General features: G+C 40.5%; 1 protein-coding gene across 1 annotated transcript; it reads right to left on the bottom strand.

Moving 5' to 3' along the window:
* Positions 1-8,560: 8,560 nt before the first annotated feature.
* AMMECR1L (AMMECR1-like) lies at positions 8,561-18,777 on the bottom strand. Its single transcript, XM_009880401.1, has 6 exons — positions 18,331-18,777; positions 12,874-12,984; positions 12,277-12,391; positions 11,403-11,493; positions 10,319-10,415; positions 8,561-9,096 (listed from the first exon to the last, which is right to left on the bottom strand). The coding sequence occupies exons 1-6, from the start codon at positions 18,735-18,737 to the stop codon at positions 8,985-8,987; spliced, it is 933 nt and encodes a 310-aa protein (XP_009878703.1). The 5' UTR covers positions 18,738-18,777; the 3' UTR covers positions 8,561-8,984.
* Positions 18,778-20,614: the final 1,837 nt, after the last annotated feature.

The raw sequence follows: 20,614 nt of genomic DNA on the forward strand, positions 1-20,614 counted from the left end.
AGAAGTGGATGAAGGAGCTACGGCCTACTCCATATTGCCACCAGAGCATCCTCCAGCTAGGTAGCAAACCCTGACCTTAAAAACTACGGTACAGACAGTTACAGTTTTCTTATCTCGCTCACTGAGAGCTGTCTCACTGTCTATGAGGCCGGATGGGGTCCACCCAAAGGTACTGAGGGAGCTGGCGGGAAGTGCTCGCCAAGCCACTTTCCATCATTTATCAGCAGTCCTGGCTAACAGGGGAGGTGCCAGTTGACTGGAGGTTAGCAAATGTGACGCCCATCCCCAAGAAGGGCTGGAAGGAGGATCTGGGGAGCCTGTCAGTCTGACCTCAGTGCCGGGGAAGATTGTGGAACAGGTCATCCTGAGTGTCATTACACAGCACACGCAGGACAACCAGGTGATCAGGCCCAGGCAGCACAGGTTCATGAAAGGCAGGTCCTGCTTGGCAAACCTGATCTTCTTCTATGACAAGGTGACCCGCTTAGTGGATGAGGGAAAGGCTGTGGATGTTATCTACCTAGACTTCAGTAAAGCCTTTGACACTATTTCTCACAGTATTCTGGAGAAACTAGCTGCTTATGGCTTGGATGGGTGCATTCTTCACTGGGTAAAAAAATGGCTGGAAGGCTGGACCCAAAGAGTGGTGGAGGATGGAATTAAATCCAGTTGTCAGCCAGTTGTGAGTGGTGTTCCCCAAGGCTCAGTATTGGGGCTGGTTCTCTTTAATATCTTTATCAATGATCTGGATGAGGGGATTGAGTGCACCCTCAGTAAGTTTGCAGATGACACCAAATTGGGCGGGAGTGTTGATCTGCTTGAGGGTAGAGAGGTTCTACAGCGGGATCTGGACAGGCTGGATCGATGGGCCGAGGCCAATGGTGTGAGGTTCAACAAGGCCAAGTGCCGGGTCCTGCACTTGGGTCACACCAACCCCATGCAGTGCTACAGGCTTGGGGCAGAGTGGCTGGAAAGCTGCCTGGTGGAAAAGGACCCGGGGGTGTTGGTCAATAGCCGGCTGAATATGAGCCAGCAGTGTGCCCAGGTGGCCAAGAAGGCCAACGGCATCCCAGCCTGTATCAGAAACAGTGTGGCCAGCCGGCCTAGACTACAAGGCAGACACTGAGGTGCTGGAGCGTGTCCAGAGAAGGGCAATGGAGCTGGTGAGGGGTCCGGAGCACAGGTCTTAGGAGGAGCAACTGAGGGAACTGGGGGTGTTCAGCCTGGAGAAGTGGAGGATGAGGGGAGACCTTATGGCTCTCTACAACTACCTGAAAGGAGGGTGTAGCGAGGTGGGGGTCAGTCTCTCCTCCCAAATAACAAGCGATAGGATGAGAGGAAGTGGCCTCAAGTTGTGCCAGGGGAGATTTAGGATGGATATTAGGAAAAATTTTTTCACGGAAAGGGTTGTCAAGCACGGGAGCAGGCTGCCCAGGGAAGTGGTGGAATCACCATCCTTGGAGGTATTCAAAAGACGGGTAGATGTGGTGCTGAGGGACATGGTTTAGTGGTGGTTTTGGCAGTGTTAGGTTAATGGTTGGACTCAATGATCGTAAAAGTCCCTTCCAACCCAGATGATTCTATGATTCTATTCTATGATTTTATATTATGATTAATATACCTCAGTCTGTGAGGAAGGAGTATTGGTACCAATAATGACACATTTTGAAAGGGAGGTTACTTTTCCAGACTCTCTCAAAGTAATTTGTAGACCCCTAAAAGTCATAGGTAGGCTGAAAATGATGATAGTTCTTCTGACACCATGTCATGGGAACAGTGCCAGCAAAATAACTTATGGAGTAGTATTTTCCCTGGAGGGCTCACATGTACGTGCCTAACCAGCCTAAGACTCTTAAAGTATTATCATCTTATCAGACCTTACTATGTCATCCTGTGCCCTTAAAGAAAGGCAAAAATAGACTGTTGGAGGATTTATAATGAAACCACTCCTGTTCACACAAACTTGCATCCGTGCCTAGGTGAATTGTTTCCTGCTTGCTGGGAAAAGGAATGCATTAAGAATAAACTATAAGAATATGAAGGGGTCAAATCACAGATCTTGTTATCTGGATAAACGAGTATGGCAGAGAAACTGATTGAAAACTAATTTGTTAAGTGGTTTGAGCAGAAAGACATTCAGGAAGATGGAATGAAAGTATCTCGGGGAACATCTGGCAAATTAAACAATTTCAATTAGGTTTACAAGAAAACACGGAAATCTGTGCCAGATTGATGAGAGAAGCATTTAAAATCACTTGGAATCCTCATGGCTTCTGAAATAACCCATCTACTCAGAACATCATGATTCTCAGAGCAGTAGGTAGCTTGCAGAGGTTTAAGTTATTAATTTCACTTTTGTTTTTCCCCAAGGATCCATTCTACTTAAATGTACAAAACCTAAAACAATTAAGAGAAAGCCAGATACTTGCAAGAGTTTATAGATACAGCTAAAGATGCTATCATGAAAGATAAAGGTTCATTATCACTGATGTGTTTGGGTAAGGTCTCAAGAGTCAAATAAGAAACAAACAAGAACATTTATAAATTGAACCCCCCCCCCCCCTTTTTTTTTTTTTTTTAAGAATTTAAAAAATGCACTTATAAAACCACAGTAAATATTGCTTGGCTACTGCAACGGACCAAACATAAGAGTACCTGACTTTTCCTTTGTTATTTTTAAAATGCAGTGGCTTCTTCCTAATAATGACTGTTCCAGCATTTACCAATTCATTTGGGAAATGTGCATAAAAAAGGAAGATGAGATACATTAAAGTAAAGTGAATGACTACAGGAAGTTTCAGGCGTATGTGCTGGTCATATCCTGAAATGAACTGATTAAAACAAAACAAAACAAAACAAAACAAAACAAAAAGATTTGGCCAAATGTAATTTATCGTGAACACAGCCTCTAGTACTTCATATTCCACAGCAAAAAGCATTGACCCTTGCTGGAGACACGTTATTAGGTAGGGGATTGTTAGACAATTTCTTTGATAATTTCTACACTGCCACAATTTAAAAACAGACCCACAACTAAGTGCACCAGCACAGATCTTAAAAAAAGCTTAGCTAAATACCTATTTGTAATAAAATGTAGAAAGAACTAATAACAATTCTATGATTAGTATAACCATACTTTGTAATACACTTTTCTTCTAATTCACCAGCAGAAGAAATGTAATCATCTAGCAGTTTTTAAGCTTTCTAGCAGTAATTATGTATTTTGTGTGAAGTGTCAAAACCCCTAACTTCAAAAAATGCAAAGTTTGTAATGGATTAAGAGTGATAAGATTAGGATATCAAAATCTTAATCTCTTTTCATTATCATCAACATTTCTAGCATGTTCTAGGAATAGGTGAAAATCCTTGTGGATAAAACATCACACGCTCAGAATACTCAGTGCCATAATAGCCATTATTGCACAGGACATGCATGCTTTTTCATCTGTGTCCTTAAAGCATAACTCTTCAAGTTTCGGTTTTTGTATCATTTGACCTTTATTTATTTTTACTGCATTTAAAACTATACAGCCAAACTGATAGTTAATGAAAATGTATGAACAATATACAGTAATTCCCAGTAATAAAGAGATAATAAGCATCTGAATGCAAAACTGTCTCTTGCATGATCTGTTAAGTTTTAAAAGACATATATAATGACATCTAAACATACTATCATCTGGTTGTATGATGCATAGTTTATGTCAGAATTCCTCTAAGAGTAGTCTAGCTGACTATAAAAAAGGAAAAAAAGTATGGTTCAATAATCTGGATATCGGTCGATTTCTAGAGTTAGATACTTGTTTTAAGAACATGGTAACAATAGTCCTCTGGGCTTTCTGTGTTTTGGGAGTGATCATCAAATACATTCACAGCTCACGTTTTACCAGATTGTAGCAAAAACAGTTAAGGAACTTCTCTCTCTTACTGCTCAATGTACTACAACTCAGTTTGAGAGCAATCCTCATTAATACATAGCTCAGTATCAATATTAATTTATTGAGTCGCATGAAGTGTTCTGGTTTTAATTTTTATCCTCAAGAAGTAGCATTTCTCAATAACAATTAGGTATCTTATAATACAAATTTTGTCAAAAAAATATTTTTGTGTTTAGAATAAAAATGCTCAAGTATTCTTCATTTGAAGCATCTTGTAGAGATTTCTCTTAATCTTTCTGTAATTTGTTTTGAGAAGGAAGTGAGTACAAAATGACTGATTCATTCTTACTTCAAACAGAAGTAAAAACAGATGAAAGTGTTTTCTGGAGAATTATCCTGGTTTATATTTAGTCTGGATTGAACTGTTTCAGTGTGCAGTCATATGTACACTCTTCTACCTGGCCTCATCTTCATTCTGAGCTGCTGAGTGTTACTGCAGTTACAGAAAGCAACATGCATGAAAGAACCTCTGATGAAAGACACCAGACAAAGATTTTGTGTCTGACTGATTCAATGTGAAACCAAAAGAATCAAGTAAGGAAAAACATGCCATAAAAGTGCACAAATAAGTCACTGTGTTCTAGCCAACAAAGAAGCTGAGAGAATATACCTGATGACTTACCTAGGCACACAACAACAGTGGATGCTAATTTTATGGTTGACTTCAGAATTTATGAGTCACCTGGCAATCATGTTAGCCGCAGAGTCCTCCTCAGCCCACTCCTCATATTGCATAGGGGATTTACTTTCTAGTTTTACTAGTACCAGAAGCATATTTTCTGAAAACAGGCTTTTTGGTTTGTAGTTGCACTGAAGTCAACGAGTTTCTTTGGCATATTTAAGTGAAAACTACCCTCTCCCCATTTGTTTGGCTGGGGTTTTTTGGGGGGGTCTCATACCTGTTCATCACTGATATCTGGGGCTGCCCTTCCTAAGAACCACAAACAAGAAATGTAGGATCTGGTGTAAATAAAAAATGAGCAATAATCTGAAAGTGTTTAAGCCAGAGGTATGTACATCAGAACTATTATACAAATCAATTGATCCTGTCCCAAAGCAAACATTAAAATATTTAGTAAGAATCTAGAAAGATGGGCGTTTCTTTTTCCTGAAATAACATTTTTAGATCACCTGAAGACTACAACCTGTAAAGTACAGATAATCTGTTTTCAGTAGTTCATTTTAAAAGACAAAAAAACCCAAAGAACAATTTCGGTAGTTGAAGCCAGATTTACAAATTCAGGATTTTCAGTACGATATAGAATTCTGCATATATATGCTTTATATATTTAATCATCATGAGAACTAATAGAGAGGTTTTGTCAAACAAACATTATTTCAGGATACAAAGATACTTTGCTATACCATTATTAATGAAACATATTTAATATTTGTTTTTAATTTTCTTACTATTTTTCCTTGCTTTCTTCTAGTAACCCTGTCTTGACTATTTCTGTGCTTCCAGACAGCTGTCATACCATTCTCGCAACCTCCCTGGTTCTGAACATTTAATGCAATTTAGAGTTGTGGGATGCATACACGTAGTATATTGTTCATTGTTCTAGATGTGAAAGATTTCATCTTATCCCCCATAAAGGCTGTGAGAAACAATATAAAGAGGACAGGACAAATAATCTTTATCCATTATGATTTATTCTCTACAATACTTCATTAGAGGATAGAGTTCAATTATTTACACTCAGAAGTTATTATATAGGTAGGAGGCAACCAAGTGTAATACAAAGAATTGGTCTGACATCTCTGCACTGAAAGTCAAAAGAGGTCTCCTGCTTTAAGGAAATAAATTAACCAAAAAAACCCAACAAAACAACATGTAGTTTCCAGAATACAAACAGAAAACAGCACTAATAGTCAGTGAAGATTGCAGATGTTTGTTAATGTACTATGAAAACAAATTACTCTGTGCAAAGATTAAAATGAACTCTTAGATTTTCTTACAGATTTTTTTTTGTTCTGATAAATTGTAGATATGTGATATTTTGACCACAAAACCTTCCCAAACTGAAATGGCCTCAGTTGAGATACTGTTGAACGTTATGAAAAAAAAAAAAAAAATATTAAGAACCTCACAGTGGAAACATTCCAACACTGACAGACTCCAGTGATCAAAGACATTCTCCTGTAGTTACTGTAAAACAAAGACAATTCATAATTGCAGTGAGATTATTTCTCAGTTGTGGTTGTCATGAGAATAAGCCCTTCTAGACCAAAAGGCACTTGCTTCTAAGGATGAGTTAAATCCACATCAAACCAGGTTAACAGCTGCTTTGAGAAGGAGTAGTTCTAACCTGCTGTCCCAGCCAAGTAAACACAGAGATATTCTTAAATCAATTGGCCATTGATTTTGGTTACCTCCCTCTTGAGGCAACTCAAAGTACATTTTGTTTCTAGTTCACCTCTTTCATCCTTACGCATAGCTGCCGTGTAATGATCTAGAAATGGGATTATTTCCTGAGACCACCTGTCCTTGTCATACATTTTTCTGAGCTACCTTAACTATTGACACACTTTTCAACTGATTTTATAGCTGGACCCTTATGGGACTAAAGCTGAGAGGGCCTGTTTCTTAGGCAGCAGACCAGTGTTTCTGGTTTGCTAGCTTCTCACTGCAACAAGACAAGAACACAGTACATATTTTAGAGGCATTTTTGTTTTGTGTTTTTTGTTGTTTTTTTTTTTAAACAGTCTGAGTGGGGAAATGGAAGTGGGAGAGGATAAGGTTTCCCCAGTCCCAAACCATCTATCCCACTTCAGGCTTAAACCAACCAAGTCACTCAATCCTAAAATTCTGTTCTTTAAAAATGACAGCTAACCCTCCCCACCCCACCCCTTAGTCGTCCCCTATTCAAATAAAATGAAATCAGGAAAACACTATACACTGTTGAAGACATAGAACAGGGCAAACATTTGAAAAAGAAACAATATTGTTGAAAAGCCTGGCACTATATGCCTGCATGACCAGTCTCACTGAGCGTGCTCAGGGGTGAAGTTTTAGCACCATTTTTTTGCTTTTTTTAAACCTTTTAGAAATTAAATTCTAACATAGAACACTTGAACAGTAATGAGTGTAGCCCTATGTATCATACTGTTTGACAGCTGAAAGGTGAATGGTATGTCCAGAGCTGACCCCACCCTCCCCCATCACTACATGGCACCTGGGAGAGTAATTACAAACCACTCGAGTTTGTAACAAGAGCGATTTATTCTCAGCAGCAGGAAATCATGAAACAATCCCTCAATCTTCAATTGCTTCTCAACAACATCGCAAGGGAAAAGTGGCAATTTGTGAGAATGACCCAGTACAGGAGGAAAGCTGGGTCGATATTGCACCGTTATCCAGAATAGGACCCCCTCCTTTCCCTCACATCTCTCTCCTCCAGCAGAAGAACGTTACACCTACATGAAGCAAAACTGCACAATTCAGTTTGCTTCTCTAGGACCAGAAGGAGCAGCAGCATGCAGTTCTGAGCTTTCTACCAGCCCTATTCCCTTCCACACCAGGAGAGAATTTCAGGCTTGAAACACCAGCCAATTTTAAAAGCCATCATTACCACACACAAGCAAACTTTAAAGATATATGCAACCAAATAGCCATTACTCTGCTATGCACTTGTATTTTCCTTCCTGATCATTGCTGACCCTTCAGAAACTTGGAAAACAAAAGAAAACCAATACCCCAAAATTATATTTTGAAGTCTAGTAACCTCATTGAGAGAGTGTCAAAATTTAGAGTTTATGACATCCCTCAATGACGCTGCAGAATAACAACTGTATAACTTATCTTCCTGTTAGATGAGAGTACTTCTTGTAATCATCAATGATGGGAGAAGAAATACAGAATGCACCTGAGTTTCACACAGTTTGAGTAACACAGGTTTCCCCACTCATTGCCTTGATGTGGTAATGCCCAAACTGTATAATTATATAACTTACCAGTGAAACTACACAGCTCTATTTCATAAGCCTGCTATAAACTGGAACACTCACAGTTCTCAAGATTGTTAGTCACACCAGAGAAAGTGGCTGTCCTATCAAAAGGAAGGTCCCCGAGACTGTTAGCTTAAGTTAAACAAATTTCAGTCACTAGTCTCACTCGTATGACTACAGTCAATGCCCTGCAAATCCCTCCCCATCCCTAATCCAGTCAGACTCCGTTACAAATGTCTGGACATAAAACTTGGTCGTAACAGAGAAGACTGTCCAGGGACATTCAAGTACCTTGTCCTTTGCATACACAGCATGTGCCATGTTGCTCTCTTATAGGCATAACAGCATTCTATTTCATAGCAGGCTACATTACAAAGCGCAGCCTAAAAACCCAGAAAACTGTAAACCAAGAGGATTTCTAGAGAATCCAACCCACAGTGGGATCTGATAATTAAAGCCTTCTAGGGTTTATTTAAATAATGGATTCATCTGCAATACCATCTGAAGGTTTTTCACATCTTTTAAGTGTTTTCTGTCCATGAGGATGGGGTGCTATCCAGATGTTCAACCCTCCCCAGTATCATAACGTCCGCCTGTGATGTGTGGGGACTGCAATCAGCTCTTGGTACACAACAGATACCAGAGGTTAAAAAAAATTAAAAAGAACCTAAAAAATGTTTTGTTGGACTCCGTTGCCCAGGCTGCCAGGGGAATGCTCCTACTTGATCTGGGGGGGCTTCCATAACAAACAACTCAAGTTTCCGGAGTGTCGGTAACACACAAGAACGGATCAGTCCGAAGTGGCACTTTCACTCCTAGAGGTCTTCTGCACCTCACGACAGTTCGTAGGCATGGAGCCCCAATCCAACTGAACCCCCGTTCGGAGGGAAGGTTGAGATAAGGCTTGGGCCCCTGAAGTTCTGTCATGCTCTCATCCTCCCCCCAGGTCAGCTGGAAGGCAGACTTGGCAACGGAAGCTAGCATCATAAAATGGTGCAGTAATAGAAGTAACTGGACCAGGAAGAGGAGGCATCTGCCCCAATGATGTCGTAGCCGTTGGCAGCAACTGGGGAGTGGGACTGGTCATGCAGCCGTGTGTCAGGAGTAATGATTGTAGAGGGGGGGGGCATGAAGAGTGCCATTCTGGAAACAATGCTGACGGGAAGCCATGTATTCTGCATAACTGATTGTCACCTTCTCACTGCGGTACCTATGGGAACAGTGTAAGAAAAAATAACGTAAACAGACTGTGCAATATGAAGGGACTAGACATAAAAACGTTCATCCCAGATCACCTTTTAGCTCACAGCCAATAATGAACAAGAGGAACCCATAACGTCATAAACTACTTTGATATTGTCTCATGCAGTAGTCCGAATAACCCATTTAAGCTTGAATTAGCTTCAGTGTACCGAAAGTTGAGGCCTGTTCAAGGCAATCATAATTAAGGGGACTCCTAAAGTAGCACACAGGAAACAAATGATCAATCTGTATTCTTTTTATCCACTTGCTGGGCGAAAAAAAAAGGGGGATGAGAAGTTTGCTGCAAGAATACTCAGTTTCAGAGACTAAATAACCAGTATTTCACTATTATTTACTTTTGTGGTTATCTTCACATTTGAAAGGCTAATGAAAGAAAATGATGGAGAGTTGGTTAAAGGTTGCTTTATTGTAGCACGTATGTGACTTAGTCCACGTTGTACAATCAGAATTCACAAAACGTGAAGTCCCTTCTGAGAGACCAGAGATTTCCAGGTGCTTCTAAAGCACGCTACACAACAGATAACTTCAAAGTGGTCATAAATTGCACTAAGTCTATGTTACGCTAGATTTTAATGGAAACCGTCATCCTGCTCTCTTCTGTTAAAAAAAACCCTGCATACCCACCTCATTTCTCCAGAGGTAAGGAATGACCTGATAAATTAGTGTTTCTATACAAAACCAGAATGTCCCAATTTTTACTAACATAAAGGGAGCTGAAATCAATAGGACAGCTGGGGGTATAGAAAAGCAAGCAGATTCTGAAAACCGGCCAAATTTGAGTTGGTTTGGTTTTAGGACAGCTGTCACCTCCAAATAGCACCCTGCACAGATGAGCACACTGAGAAAAGGAAGTCCGCTGTAAAGATACAGGAAAAAATAAACTTTTTTAACTTTCAAAGGTTCTGCTTCTTTTGGTCTTTCATGTGGATGGCAATATTAAAACCAGTGGCCCTTCCCTTAGAAAATGCTAACTTCGATCCTGCATGGACTGAACATATTGTGCTTCATTCCATATACATGATATGCCTAACGTGGCATTTATGATTTTGTCTTTCAGACTACATCTCATCTGAAAGAGGCATGAAGATTTACAACAGGCACAAATACTTTTAAATTACCCACAAAACACTACAAAGTAAAATTAAAAGACAACAAATATATCGACTTACCTGGTGAGTTTAATCGTTTTCCTAAAATCATTGGTAATCGGAGCCTTAAAGCCACCTTTCCTGAGTAAGGAGTCTATGGTCTGGATCTGATCCCAGTCTATTGAAAAATAGAAGCAAGGGACATTTTTCTATATAAAAATGATGTTTTGAAAAGGTAAGAAATGCATTAAAAGACTTCTAGAAAAGCAAACAACTAAACAGGAAATTTTGAGCTTTATAAATACCAGTGTTGAACTGGACATACGTGGTCTTATGCACGCACACTATCTGCACATGCCAACCCCTTTTAAGTCATATTGGAACTGGTCTATAAAACAGTAATTCCATTTTCCATATGGCCTCTCTTCTTATAAAGGTCTGTGCCTTGCTTCTGTTGCAGGGACCCCAAACTGTTTTATCACGTGCCACTCAAGTTTGGCTCCCTAAGCCTTAAAATAAGATAATACTTAGCTCTTTACACAGACAAACTGGGATCAACCTGATGCTCTAGTGATAGCACAGTGCACTGCTATGTGAGAGATCAGAGTTAAAATTCCTACCTTAGTCTTTTGCCCCAGAGCCAGGAGGATGCGACCACTCCACTCTGCTAGGTGGAGGAAAGGAGGCAATATTTTGAGCAGTTACCATGGTGACCGCTACTATATTTGAGTGGGAAGTGTGCTCCAGAGGGGCCCTGTTTCCTGCCCTCATCTGGAGGATGCTACTTTAGCAAGAATGAGGAGGAAAGGGACTCTCCTGTTGGTGCTGTGCAGCCTGCAGTTATCCTAGTTGGTGGGAGAAACATAGAAGAGGAAAGATGCAACGCTGAATGAAGCTGGAAGATCCATACTTTGAGATCCTCTATTTCTCAAGCCCTAAAACATTTTTACACTAAGATACAGCTGTGCACAGATGTGGAATGAGAGAAAGGCCAGATGAAAACCCAGCAGCAGCTGTATCAGGTGTCAGTTATCCAGATTAAGCCTGGTGGCTCCACGGCACTATTAAGGAAACCATTGCAATCCAAACCCAAAATCCATAGATTTATGTTACCCAATTCTGTGACACAATGTTTTGACATGTTTGGTTGCCATCTCAAACTCACCTTGTTCCTTAGCAACCTCAGGTAAATACGTGGCTGTGCGTTTGACACCTTTCTCATTGATGAACTCTATTCTGATCCCATGGATCCCAACCTATAGATGGAAATGAATAGCCAAATAAGAGGTGTTTGCTAGCACTGAGTCCATGATTGAGTTGTCATTCCCACAACACTGTGTAGCTCTCTCTCTGGCCAGTTTGGCTTTTGCCGGCATAAAGACAGTCTCTTCCCCACTCTCTGTCCTTGCCAGGCAGGTCTCACAAGCGTCTCTCTTCACAGCATCGAGGACCTCTACCACCTTTCCCAGACGAGCCTAACAAGTCTCCCTGCCACTTCTCCTGAAGTAAGTCTTGTCAGAAGTCTGACTGTTTTACATCTCTTATGTTGGGCAAGGAAGACAAGATCTCTACACAAGAATCATGCCTAAAGTAGCCCAACCACAAAGTCTATTTAATCCGTCTTGAACTAAATATACTTCCAAGTACAAAGTCCTAAAAATGATTAACGCCTTCAGTCTTAACTACTTTTTATTCCCAGTTTCTATTCACAGCATCAAAGTACTTCCCAGGTTTTTACATATGTATTTATATCCCATCTCCTATTGGTGTAAATGTATTTTATGTATTTATATCCCATCTCCTATTGGGCCAAATCCATAAAACACTTTTACGTCTCTTTTCTTCCCATTCAGATCCCCCCTGCCCAAAGGCATATTATTAGCCCATCCTCTTCCTCCCTTCTGGTTTTCCTCATTTCTTCTATTCCCGGTTTCAATACCCATCCACCCCTGTAATGAAGGAGACACATCACCATGTACTAACCCGAACCCGAACGGAACGAGAGAGTGATGCAGAGTTCCAAATGCACCTGTTCTCACCTCCCAGTCCAGGTAGTCACTGGCATCCTCAAAGTTAGTAAGGAGGGAGACAGAGCAGAAGAGTTTGGGCAGCTCCTCGCGGGTCAGGGGGGGAAATCGGCTGTCCTTAAGTGCACTAAAGGGAAGAGAACACATATTGCTTAATACAAGCACCAAATTAAAGTGTCAGATGCTCAATTATTCCCTTTTTGATTATGTCTCTGTGAAACATGTTCCTCTTTGCTACAGCAGAGAAAGTGATTTGCATCTCTCCCTAATCTAATGAATGCAAATTCTAGTGCAAGCTTCCTGACGCTGTCCTCCACTTACTGCAGCTGGACAGAAGTTATGTGCTACGTAAGATATCAAAACTGTTAGTCTGCAAGACAGATTCAACATTACCCTTAAAACATGAACCAAAATTCACCTGTTGCAAAGATGTTCCACTAAATCCTGATATATTTTACCTCACCCTAACTGTCACACATTTCTCAGGTTTATTTTATTGTGAAGCATATTAAATTGAACTATGTCAATCCAACATCTTAACCTTCAATCCTTATAGATCTTCAGCAAATTAAACTACTTTCAGATTTATTTCATTTTCAACATAATTACCTGGTTAATGTGTATTCCCTGAGTCCTGAGTGAAGATTCATGGCTGAAAAGGTCCCGATGCAGCCACGAAGCCGCTTGTCTCGCCCCGTCTTCCACGTCACAAAGAGTGGACTGAAAAGGCAAAAACCAGAAATACTCCAGCCTCTAGAGATATTTGTTTGCTAAGGGGAGACCAACAAGGTGTAAAAGAGCACATATGTGTGTACTTGCTGTCCCTCCTTCTAATAAACCCCAATAGACATGTTTTCTTACCTGCTACCTAGCAATAATAAACACACACACCCCCCCAAATGCAAAACCCAGCATCTCCCCCCACCTTTTTGGCATACTCCTTTCCTTCCATCAGTACTCTGTAAGCTCTCCACTGACACCTTCCTGGCCAGATTCTGTGCTGTCTTCTCTAATGAGTGATACGGTTATTTGACCCCACTGATTACCTCTGTAAGAAATGGCCTCACTTAGTAGCATCCACTAGTTTACATGACAACCCATATTAAAATTAGTATAGGTGAAGGCAGTAAGATTACTTATTTATAGTACCATAGAACCTGAAAGATCCCCAAGCATTCTGCAAATCATCTATAATTCAGGTTTGCAATAAAAGCTTTTTTTTTTTTTAAAGGATAAAAAACAAGCCTAGCTTTTTTTTTCTCCTGTTATTTCCATGAGGATCTGACTTCTGGGTCTGTCCCTAGTGCTTAAACAGTTTATATTCACATCTTTTGCTTACCATACATTTGATTTATATTTACATAGATTCTCTCCTGTTGAACACGTATCTAAAACACTATATTGTTGCTACTCAAACATCACATGGATTTCCATTTTCCTGTCTACTATCATGAATTTACATGCATAACAGTAGATTCTCAAATTCAGCAGGCTCATTTCAATCTGTTAAACTAGAAGCCGTGATTAAGACTCAGAAAACAAGAAGTTCAGAAAAACAGTATTCAGAAGAGGTCTATGAAGAGGTAAATAGGTAAAGATGACTGTGAATATTAAATGCAAAAAGTTCGCTTCTGCAGAAGTGAATGAAATTGCAAACAGCTGTAGAGAAACAGCTGAAGAAAGGATAGTGGAGGCTGCAGCTCTACAACAATGCCTGAGCATCTGGAAAATTCTGCAAGGCAACTGATGATGCTGATCTAATTATAAAAACAGGATGAATGATCTTATTTTTTCAGATTACAGAGTACTGAATACAAGATGTGGCCACTTCAAACCCAAGCATAAATGAGAAAGTTAGTCATTAGTGATTCCAAACATCAGCCTGTGGATTTCTACTGAACTTTAAGTAATAAGATAGAAAACACGCAGTGTTAAGAAAGTAACTTTCTGAGATTAAGTCAACATTGACAGGAGTTCTAAAACATGAAGACAGAATAACTGATTTCTACAACAGAGCTCAGACACTTTCCTCAAACTCTTGAGCCTCCTCTAAGCAATATATCTTTGCAGCAAACATTACAAAAAATACTAAGAGATTCTGTTAAGACAATAAACCCAGCGCGGATGATTTCCACATGGATGACCAACCAGTGTGGGTGATTTCTCAAATACAGGCAACAGAGCTTCTCATGTCTAAGTAGATAGAAGATAATTTAAAATGTAGTGATAAAGCAACGCCCAGTGATGTTCCTCAGAACAATGGAATTAAAAAACTCTATCACAGCATAAATCCATCACTCAGGATCTAGTTACCAGCTGTGACCAATGGCAGAAGTACTACCCAAAATAGCACACAGCCTTTAAGTGATAATTGTGAAGTACTTTGCCCACATAGGAAGTGGAAACATTCGTCCACAACCATCAGCCACCCTATGGTTGCTTGACCAAGACAGACCATTTACTGTTCTAGTTTTCCAACAAAACTTCAAGGCACTTTCAGGATATCATTCCCTCTACATTTTCATCTAGCTACCATACGTTGAAACGGAAAACAGAAACAGAAGAAATACATTAGAAAGCTTGCCAAAAAAAGATACCAAACTTACAAAGGAGATTTCTGAGAAACAGGACTGTCACAAGCTTAGTGGAAATTTAGTTTAAAGTTTTGAAACCATTACTTAACCCATGTGACATTCAGCCCAAACAGAAAAGGGAATGCAGAAAATGAAAAGCATCACTGACAGAATACAAATCTAAGTTCCTTCTCTTCTTCAATTCAAATTACAAGTTCACATTTCCAATTTACCTCTTTCCCCTTCCTCCTCCCCCCCCCCAAAAAAAGAAAAAAAAAGATGTTTCCACTGAGCCGTGACACAGCTTTCTGCATCTATAATAGAAGAGATATTACTAGAAAGGACAGGATAATTACATTCAGAAGGCTGTCATATTTAAAAATATCTTAAAGCACATTTTAAACAATTTTTTCACTGTGGTCATAACAACTGAGGCATAAAAAGATATGATTTTGTACAAGCATATAAAATTTCACCATTATAAAGTTTTTCACTGTAGAAAAGATGTTGTTTCTGTACCTGAAGAATAAATATGCTTAGCAAATTGCAGGTGCAGCAGACAATAAGTCAATTGTTCCATAGCTCCTCCCTGAAAAGTGTATTTCCCAGATCTACTGAGAAAAGTCACGACAATCTTTTACCCATGTTCACCCACAAGCACTTACCGGCACTTTGCAGTCATACCCTGAGCAGATTATGGCAACCATTTCTCCCCCAGGCACAACATCCTACTCAGGTGTGTTTGATGAGCATTTGCTAGGCTGAGGAGAGGGGAATTTCAGCAACTGAAAACTAGCTCTCCAATTGCAACTACAAAGGGAATTTTAAAGTAGCAAAATATCGTTTGTTCAAATCAGATTTTAGCCTGTATTAGGAAAAAACCTGCCACAGTTCAGATCTTAGATGCAAGTATCTTACTATTTGTCCTGCATGGCAAGCAGTAACTTGCATGGTGTAGTTTTAGTGCCAGTTTGTAATACCTACTATTAAAAAAATCAAAGACTGAAGTACAAATGTGGAAGGAGTAACCAATTAATTATTTGCATGCCATACAGGTTCAAAATTGTAAATTTTTCAATAACCTGAACAGTAAAGGGTATGTTTTCTTCATTTACCAAGTTAATTCAGACATAACTACAACTCTTGCAACACCACCTTCTCTACATTGATATGTGAACGTCATTGCTAACATGTACATAAGGTTCCCTGACTCCAGAGGTATCTACTAGGTCCATAATTCCCATCAAGATTGTTGTCCACGTGCATACCCTCTCAAGCTGGTAATTGGAATTCGTGGTGGTTTTCAAGTTATTACCCTGTTTATGCAGAATCCTGACCTTTGTGACTACTTCTATCTTTACATTAGGGTTCAGCACCAATTGAAAAGATCTGTTATCTGAGAAACAGGCTGGGACAAACCCAGGCATCTTTCTACTCCTCCCATCAACAGTCTCTTTCCTGTCTGTCCAAAGAGACTTCTGGTGTATACCTTTGTTTTGTTCAAAGATCTCTTACCTCAACATTAATTATGTTACAAAGGACAACAATGCAAATTATTTATGTATTTTCATTTTGCTTACCCTTCTATTTGATAACATTTGACTTGAAGTTCATTACATCACTGTCTCAAGTGTGACAGATCATCCCTGTGTGCTGCTCTACAAGAGCGCAAGCCCCGTGCTTGGCCCTGGGGTACATACAACTATTTGCTAGAAGCAACAGCATAAATGCTGAAACACAAGAAAATTCAGGTAGGCATTTGCCTAGAGGGGAAGAGAAGAGAGGAGCTGGTTTTGCTTTGGAGTGCTGATCTAAAAGACTTTTAAGTCATCAGCACAGAAATGCCCAGTTTCACTTTTCAAATTTGGGCATAAAATTCAAACAGCTGAGATTCCTGAAAGAACACCTTTTCTGAAACTAGTCGACAGAAACAGCAACAAAATCCAGCTAGAAATCTCCTTTAACGCCAAACTAATGAATCTATATAAAATAATCTCTCTTATTGACTTAAGAACACAACACCACAAAAAAAAAAAAAAGCCTTTGCTTTTCGAGTGACAAAATAATAATAAGCAGACTAATGTATCATTTTCTGAAAGGAGCCTACTTAGCTTAGATATGAAAAACAACAGAAATATTTCAGTTTAGGGAGTCCCTGGAACTATTCTATATTCTAGTCCAGAGTATTTCTCTGTTCACTTGTATTTACAATATTAAACAGCTTAGTCTGCGGTAGCATTCAGAACATGTATCCATAATCCTGCTCGGATAATAACTGCATGGATGCACAACCTACATCTACACTGACAGCCAATAAGGTGGGGAGACATTCAATACATGGAAAGAGTCCTTGACCTGTTTAAGCCTTGTTCCTTTACATCAATTTAAAATTCATTAACTTAAATTAAGGATGTCAACAACTTTTTATTATATCTGTTGTTCTGGAGGTGGCCTCTGGAAGAGTGTCAGAAGGTGTAACTATCATTGATCCTTCCCATATAATTCTTCCACCAAACATTTTAACAACATTAACATTTTCGCACCTACGCATTTAACCTTCAGATAAACATTAGCTAAATCTCACCAAAGCGAAATACCTTCATAAATCCTTCCCCTCGCTTCTTCTCGTACACACCTCCTTTCTTCTTAACCTTGGTATCGTCCTTGAAAGTTAACTCTCCATTTCTCCCCATATTGCCCAACTAGCACTATCTCTAGAACACACTTTTTCAGTTCCACAACTGACAAATGTTTGGTTCCCCTCCCTGCCAAACCCATTAACTTGGACAACTAAACACCCTTGTGAGTGTCCTTGTCCAATTCTCACCTGCTCAGCACTCATCTCAGCTTCTTACTTCATTCCCTTCCCCTTGCTTCACAGAAGGAAGTCTCTCCCCTTGTCCCTTCACCAAGTTAGTGTCTGACATTAGAAGCAGGATCGTCTTTGATTCAAAGACACTATTTTACTGTTCTTTGAAAACTCTAATTTCAGTTTCACTCATTCTTTTAGTACAATTTTATGGGAGGCACAGTGCAGTTAATTTTTTTTTGCAGAGGAATCTATTCACAAAGAAGGAAGCAAACTTTAACAGAACGTTATCATGAAGTGAGTTTGCACTCCTCAGTAAAGTACACAGCGTCTCATGCAACACATCAGACTGCGAGCTGAAGAAGCACCACTCTTCTTCATATGTTGCCTAGCTCTCTTTCTGTAGAGCTAAGCATGTTCTCCCTTGAAGGCTACTCTTCAAAGCTCCACTCATCTCCCCCAACAAACATAACAAAGTTTTTACTCTTTGGTGCACTTACAGTGCATCATTTTTTGTTTCTGGTAGGCAAAGCAAGCAGCAGAACGCGCCCCCCTCTTCCCTCCCCTTTCTCCCTGCATACCAGTTTTCCCATTCCCCAGAAGAAACCCTTCATCCCTCCCCAACCAAACCACAGCTCTGGATGCTGGTTTCTCAGCTCTCCTCGCGCACATGGATTTACTCACTAGGGGTCATTGGTAAATCGAGGAAGTCGTGGCTGAGGGAAACCATAGAGATGACAGTAGAGTACATCAAAGCAGTAGCAGCACATCTCCGCTGTCACCACCAGGTTCTTGGTGCTGTTGGCAGTTCCATTGGGCCGAGTAAGTGGGCTCAGAGCTCCTGAAGTGGGATTCATTCGAGTAATCGGGGAATTTCCTGGGCCCAAAGTCAAGTCAGATACGTTCTCCCTTCCATTATTCCCGTCTGTATGCTGGTGGTTCTGAAGAGGACCTGAACTGGAGCCTGGTACAGTTGTGGCCTGATTCCCATGACTGTGCGTTCCACTCCCAGATAATTTGGGCTTCTTTACCCCACAACAGCCAGCTGCCAGCTTGGGCTCAAGTGGAGGAACACAGCGTCTTTTTCCCATCCTGCTTCAAAACTCGCTGCCTGGAGCACTGCAGAACCCTGTTGCGGGGGGGAGGGCAGGAGGAAAAAAAGCAATACACAAAACAGTTACAGGTGAAAAACCATCTGCTTCCGTGCTTCTGCTAAGGTGTCAGAGAGGTTTGCTTTTGCAACAGAAAAAGGAAGAAAACCCTTGCAACATGCAACTAAGTACAGAACTAAAACAAGTTCAGCAAGCAGAATGGGTGTTTTTACACATAAATTGAAAGACTGTGTACGTAACATGCATGAAATCCCACTTCTAAAGTTACTGGTGAGGTGTACTGAACACTGTTATAGGCAACTCATCACAAAAAAACCCCGTAACCAGTCTTCCCATAAAGGGAATGAAACCAAAGGAGAACAGAAGAAAAAAGACAAAAAGACTTTGGAATACAGATACACCCCATCCACTACCTTTCCGGATCACCCGTTCCCCCTCCGTCAATGCCTGCACCAATGGAAAACAGCTATTTAAAAACCACAAGTGCATTTCCCTTCCCCATTCTCAACAGAAGAGTAACAAATCTAAATGATACCTTCAGAGTTGGACTCCCAGAGTGCTGCCCTTGACTTAGTGCTAGCCTAAGCAAGGCACAAAGAGAAGCTACAAGCATTGAACTACCATTTTCTGAACAACAGATTATTTTCCAGACCCCAGGATCTAGAAATCTGCATTTACTTTCTAGGATTAAGTAAATCAACAGTGCTCATAAGTGAATATGGCGGGTGTACAGTCAGGACACGCAGGAGAGGAAGAGCTGAAGACTGAGCACAGTCTGAACAGAGGGCAGCAGTAATGGCAGGAAACAGATACAGTATAAAAAAACCAAAACAACAGAACAGTGTTTTGCTTGCAAAGAAGAGAATGCTAGCTCTTGCATCACAAGAAGGGGTGGAACAAATACAGGGAGGAAACCTATGCAAACAAAAGATGATAGGCAAGCACCACACATCAACGGTAGGCATTTAAATTAAGTGTAATACCATCATCACCATGAGATCTAAACACACAAAGGGAGGGAAAACCAGTTCCCTATCTGTCATATGGGGCTAAAAGCAGTTATGTAAGTCACAGAGAACACCATGGAGAACTGGAAGTCACACTCAACTCTTGTGAGTACCAGGCGACTTGTTTAACCACCAGCATACCCCTTCAGCTCTTCCAAGTTCAACCGATGGCTGAACTGACAGCATGTACACAGAATGGAGGACATGTGATATGCACTGAAATTCATGGTGTGACAATCCCCTCCCTTCTCTGCACGTGCAAGCCATGTAAACTTTATCCATGAAGTTTCATCAGCCATCGTAAGAGTCGTACAATCCTGAACTGAACCAGAACTGGTATGAGACGCGTTGAGAGATGTGCCTCTCGACACAAAACACGTACACTTGCAGTGCTTACTCTGCTTAGGAATCCTCACCTCGAGGTTTTAGAAAGATAATCTGCATAAGGAACAATTCACAAGACCTAATGAACATTATCCTTTTTCCTTTGATCTCTACCTTTGTAATTAAAACCAAAACAAAACAACCCCAAACAAAACCCAACAGGAAAAGGTGTAACTTTGACAAAGTAAACATGTATTTTTTTCCAGTGCCTATTAAAAGTTATGCTACTGTGGCTCAGTGAAGAGCCTGGGATAGATGAGCCTTTTCAAGTTACCACTGAAGGCCAGCCGCACTTAGGGCGAAAAATAATTATTTATTTCAAACCGTAACTCTTCATTTCAATTCGGAGACGTGGCAAAGGGCAGAGGAGAGGTCTCCTCCTTTTATCCTCCCCTGCAGCAGGCAGAAGGGGCATAACAAAGGCGGCTGCCCTGCCCGGCGGCCGCCCTGCCCGGTGGCCGGCTC

Source organism: Charadrius vociferus, unplaced genomic scaffold (genome assembly GCF_000708025.1).
Source record: "Charadrius vociferus isolate BGI_N301 unplaced genomic scaffold, ASM70802v2 scaffold270, whole genome shotgun sequence".
Classification (NCBI taxonomy): domain Eukaryota; kingdom Metazoa; phylum Chordata; class Aves; order Charadriiformes; family Charadriidae; genus Charadrius; species Charadrius vociferus.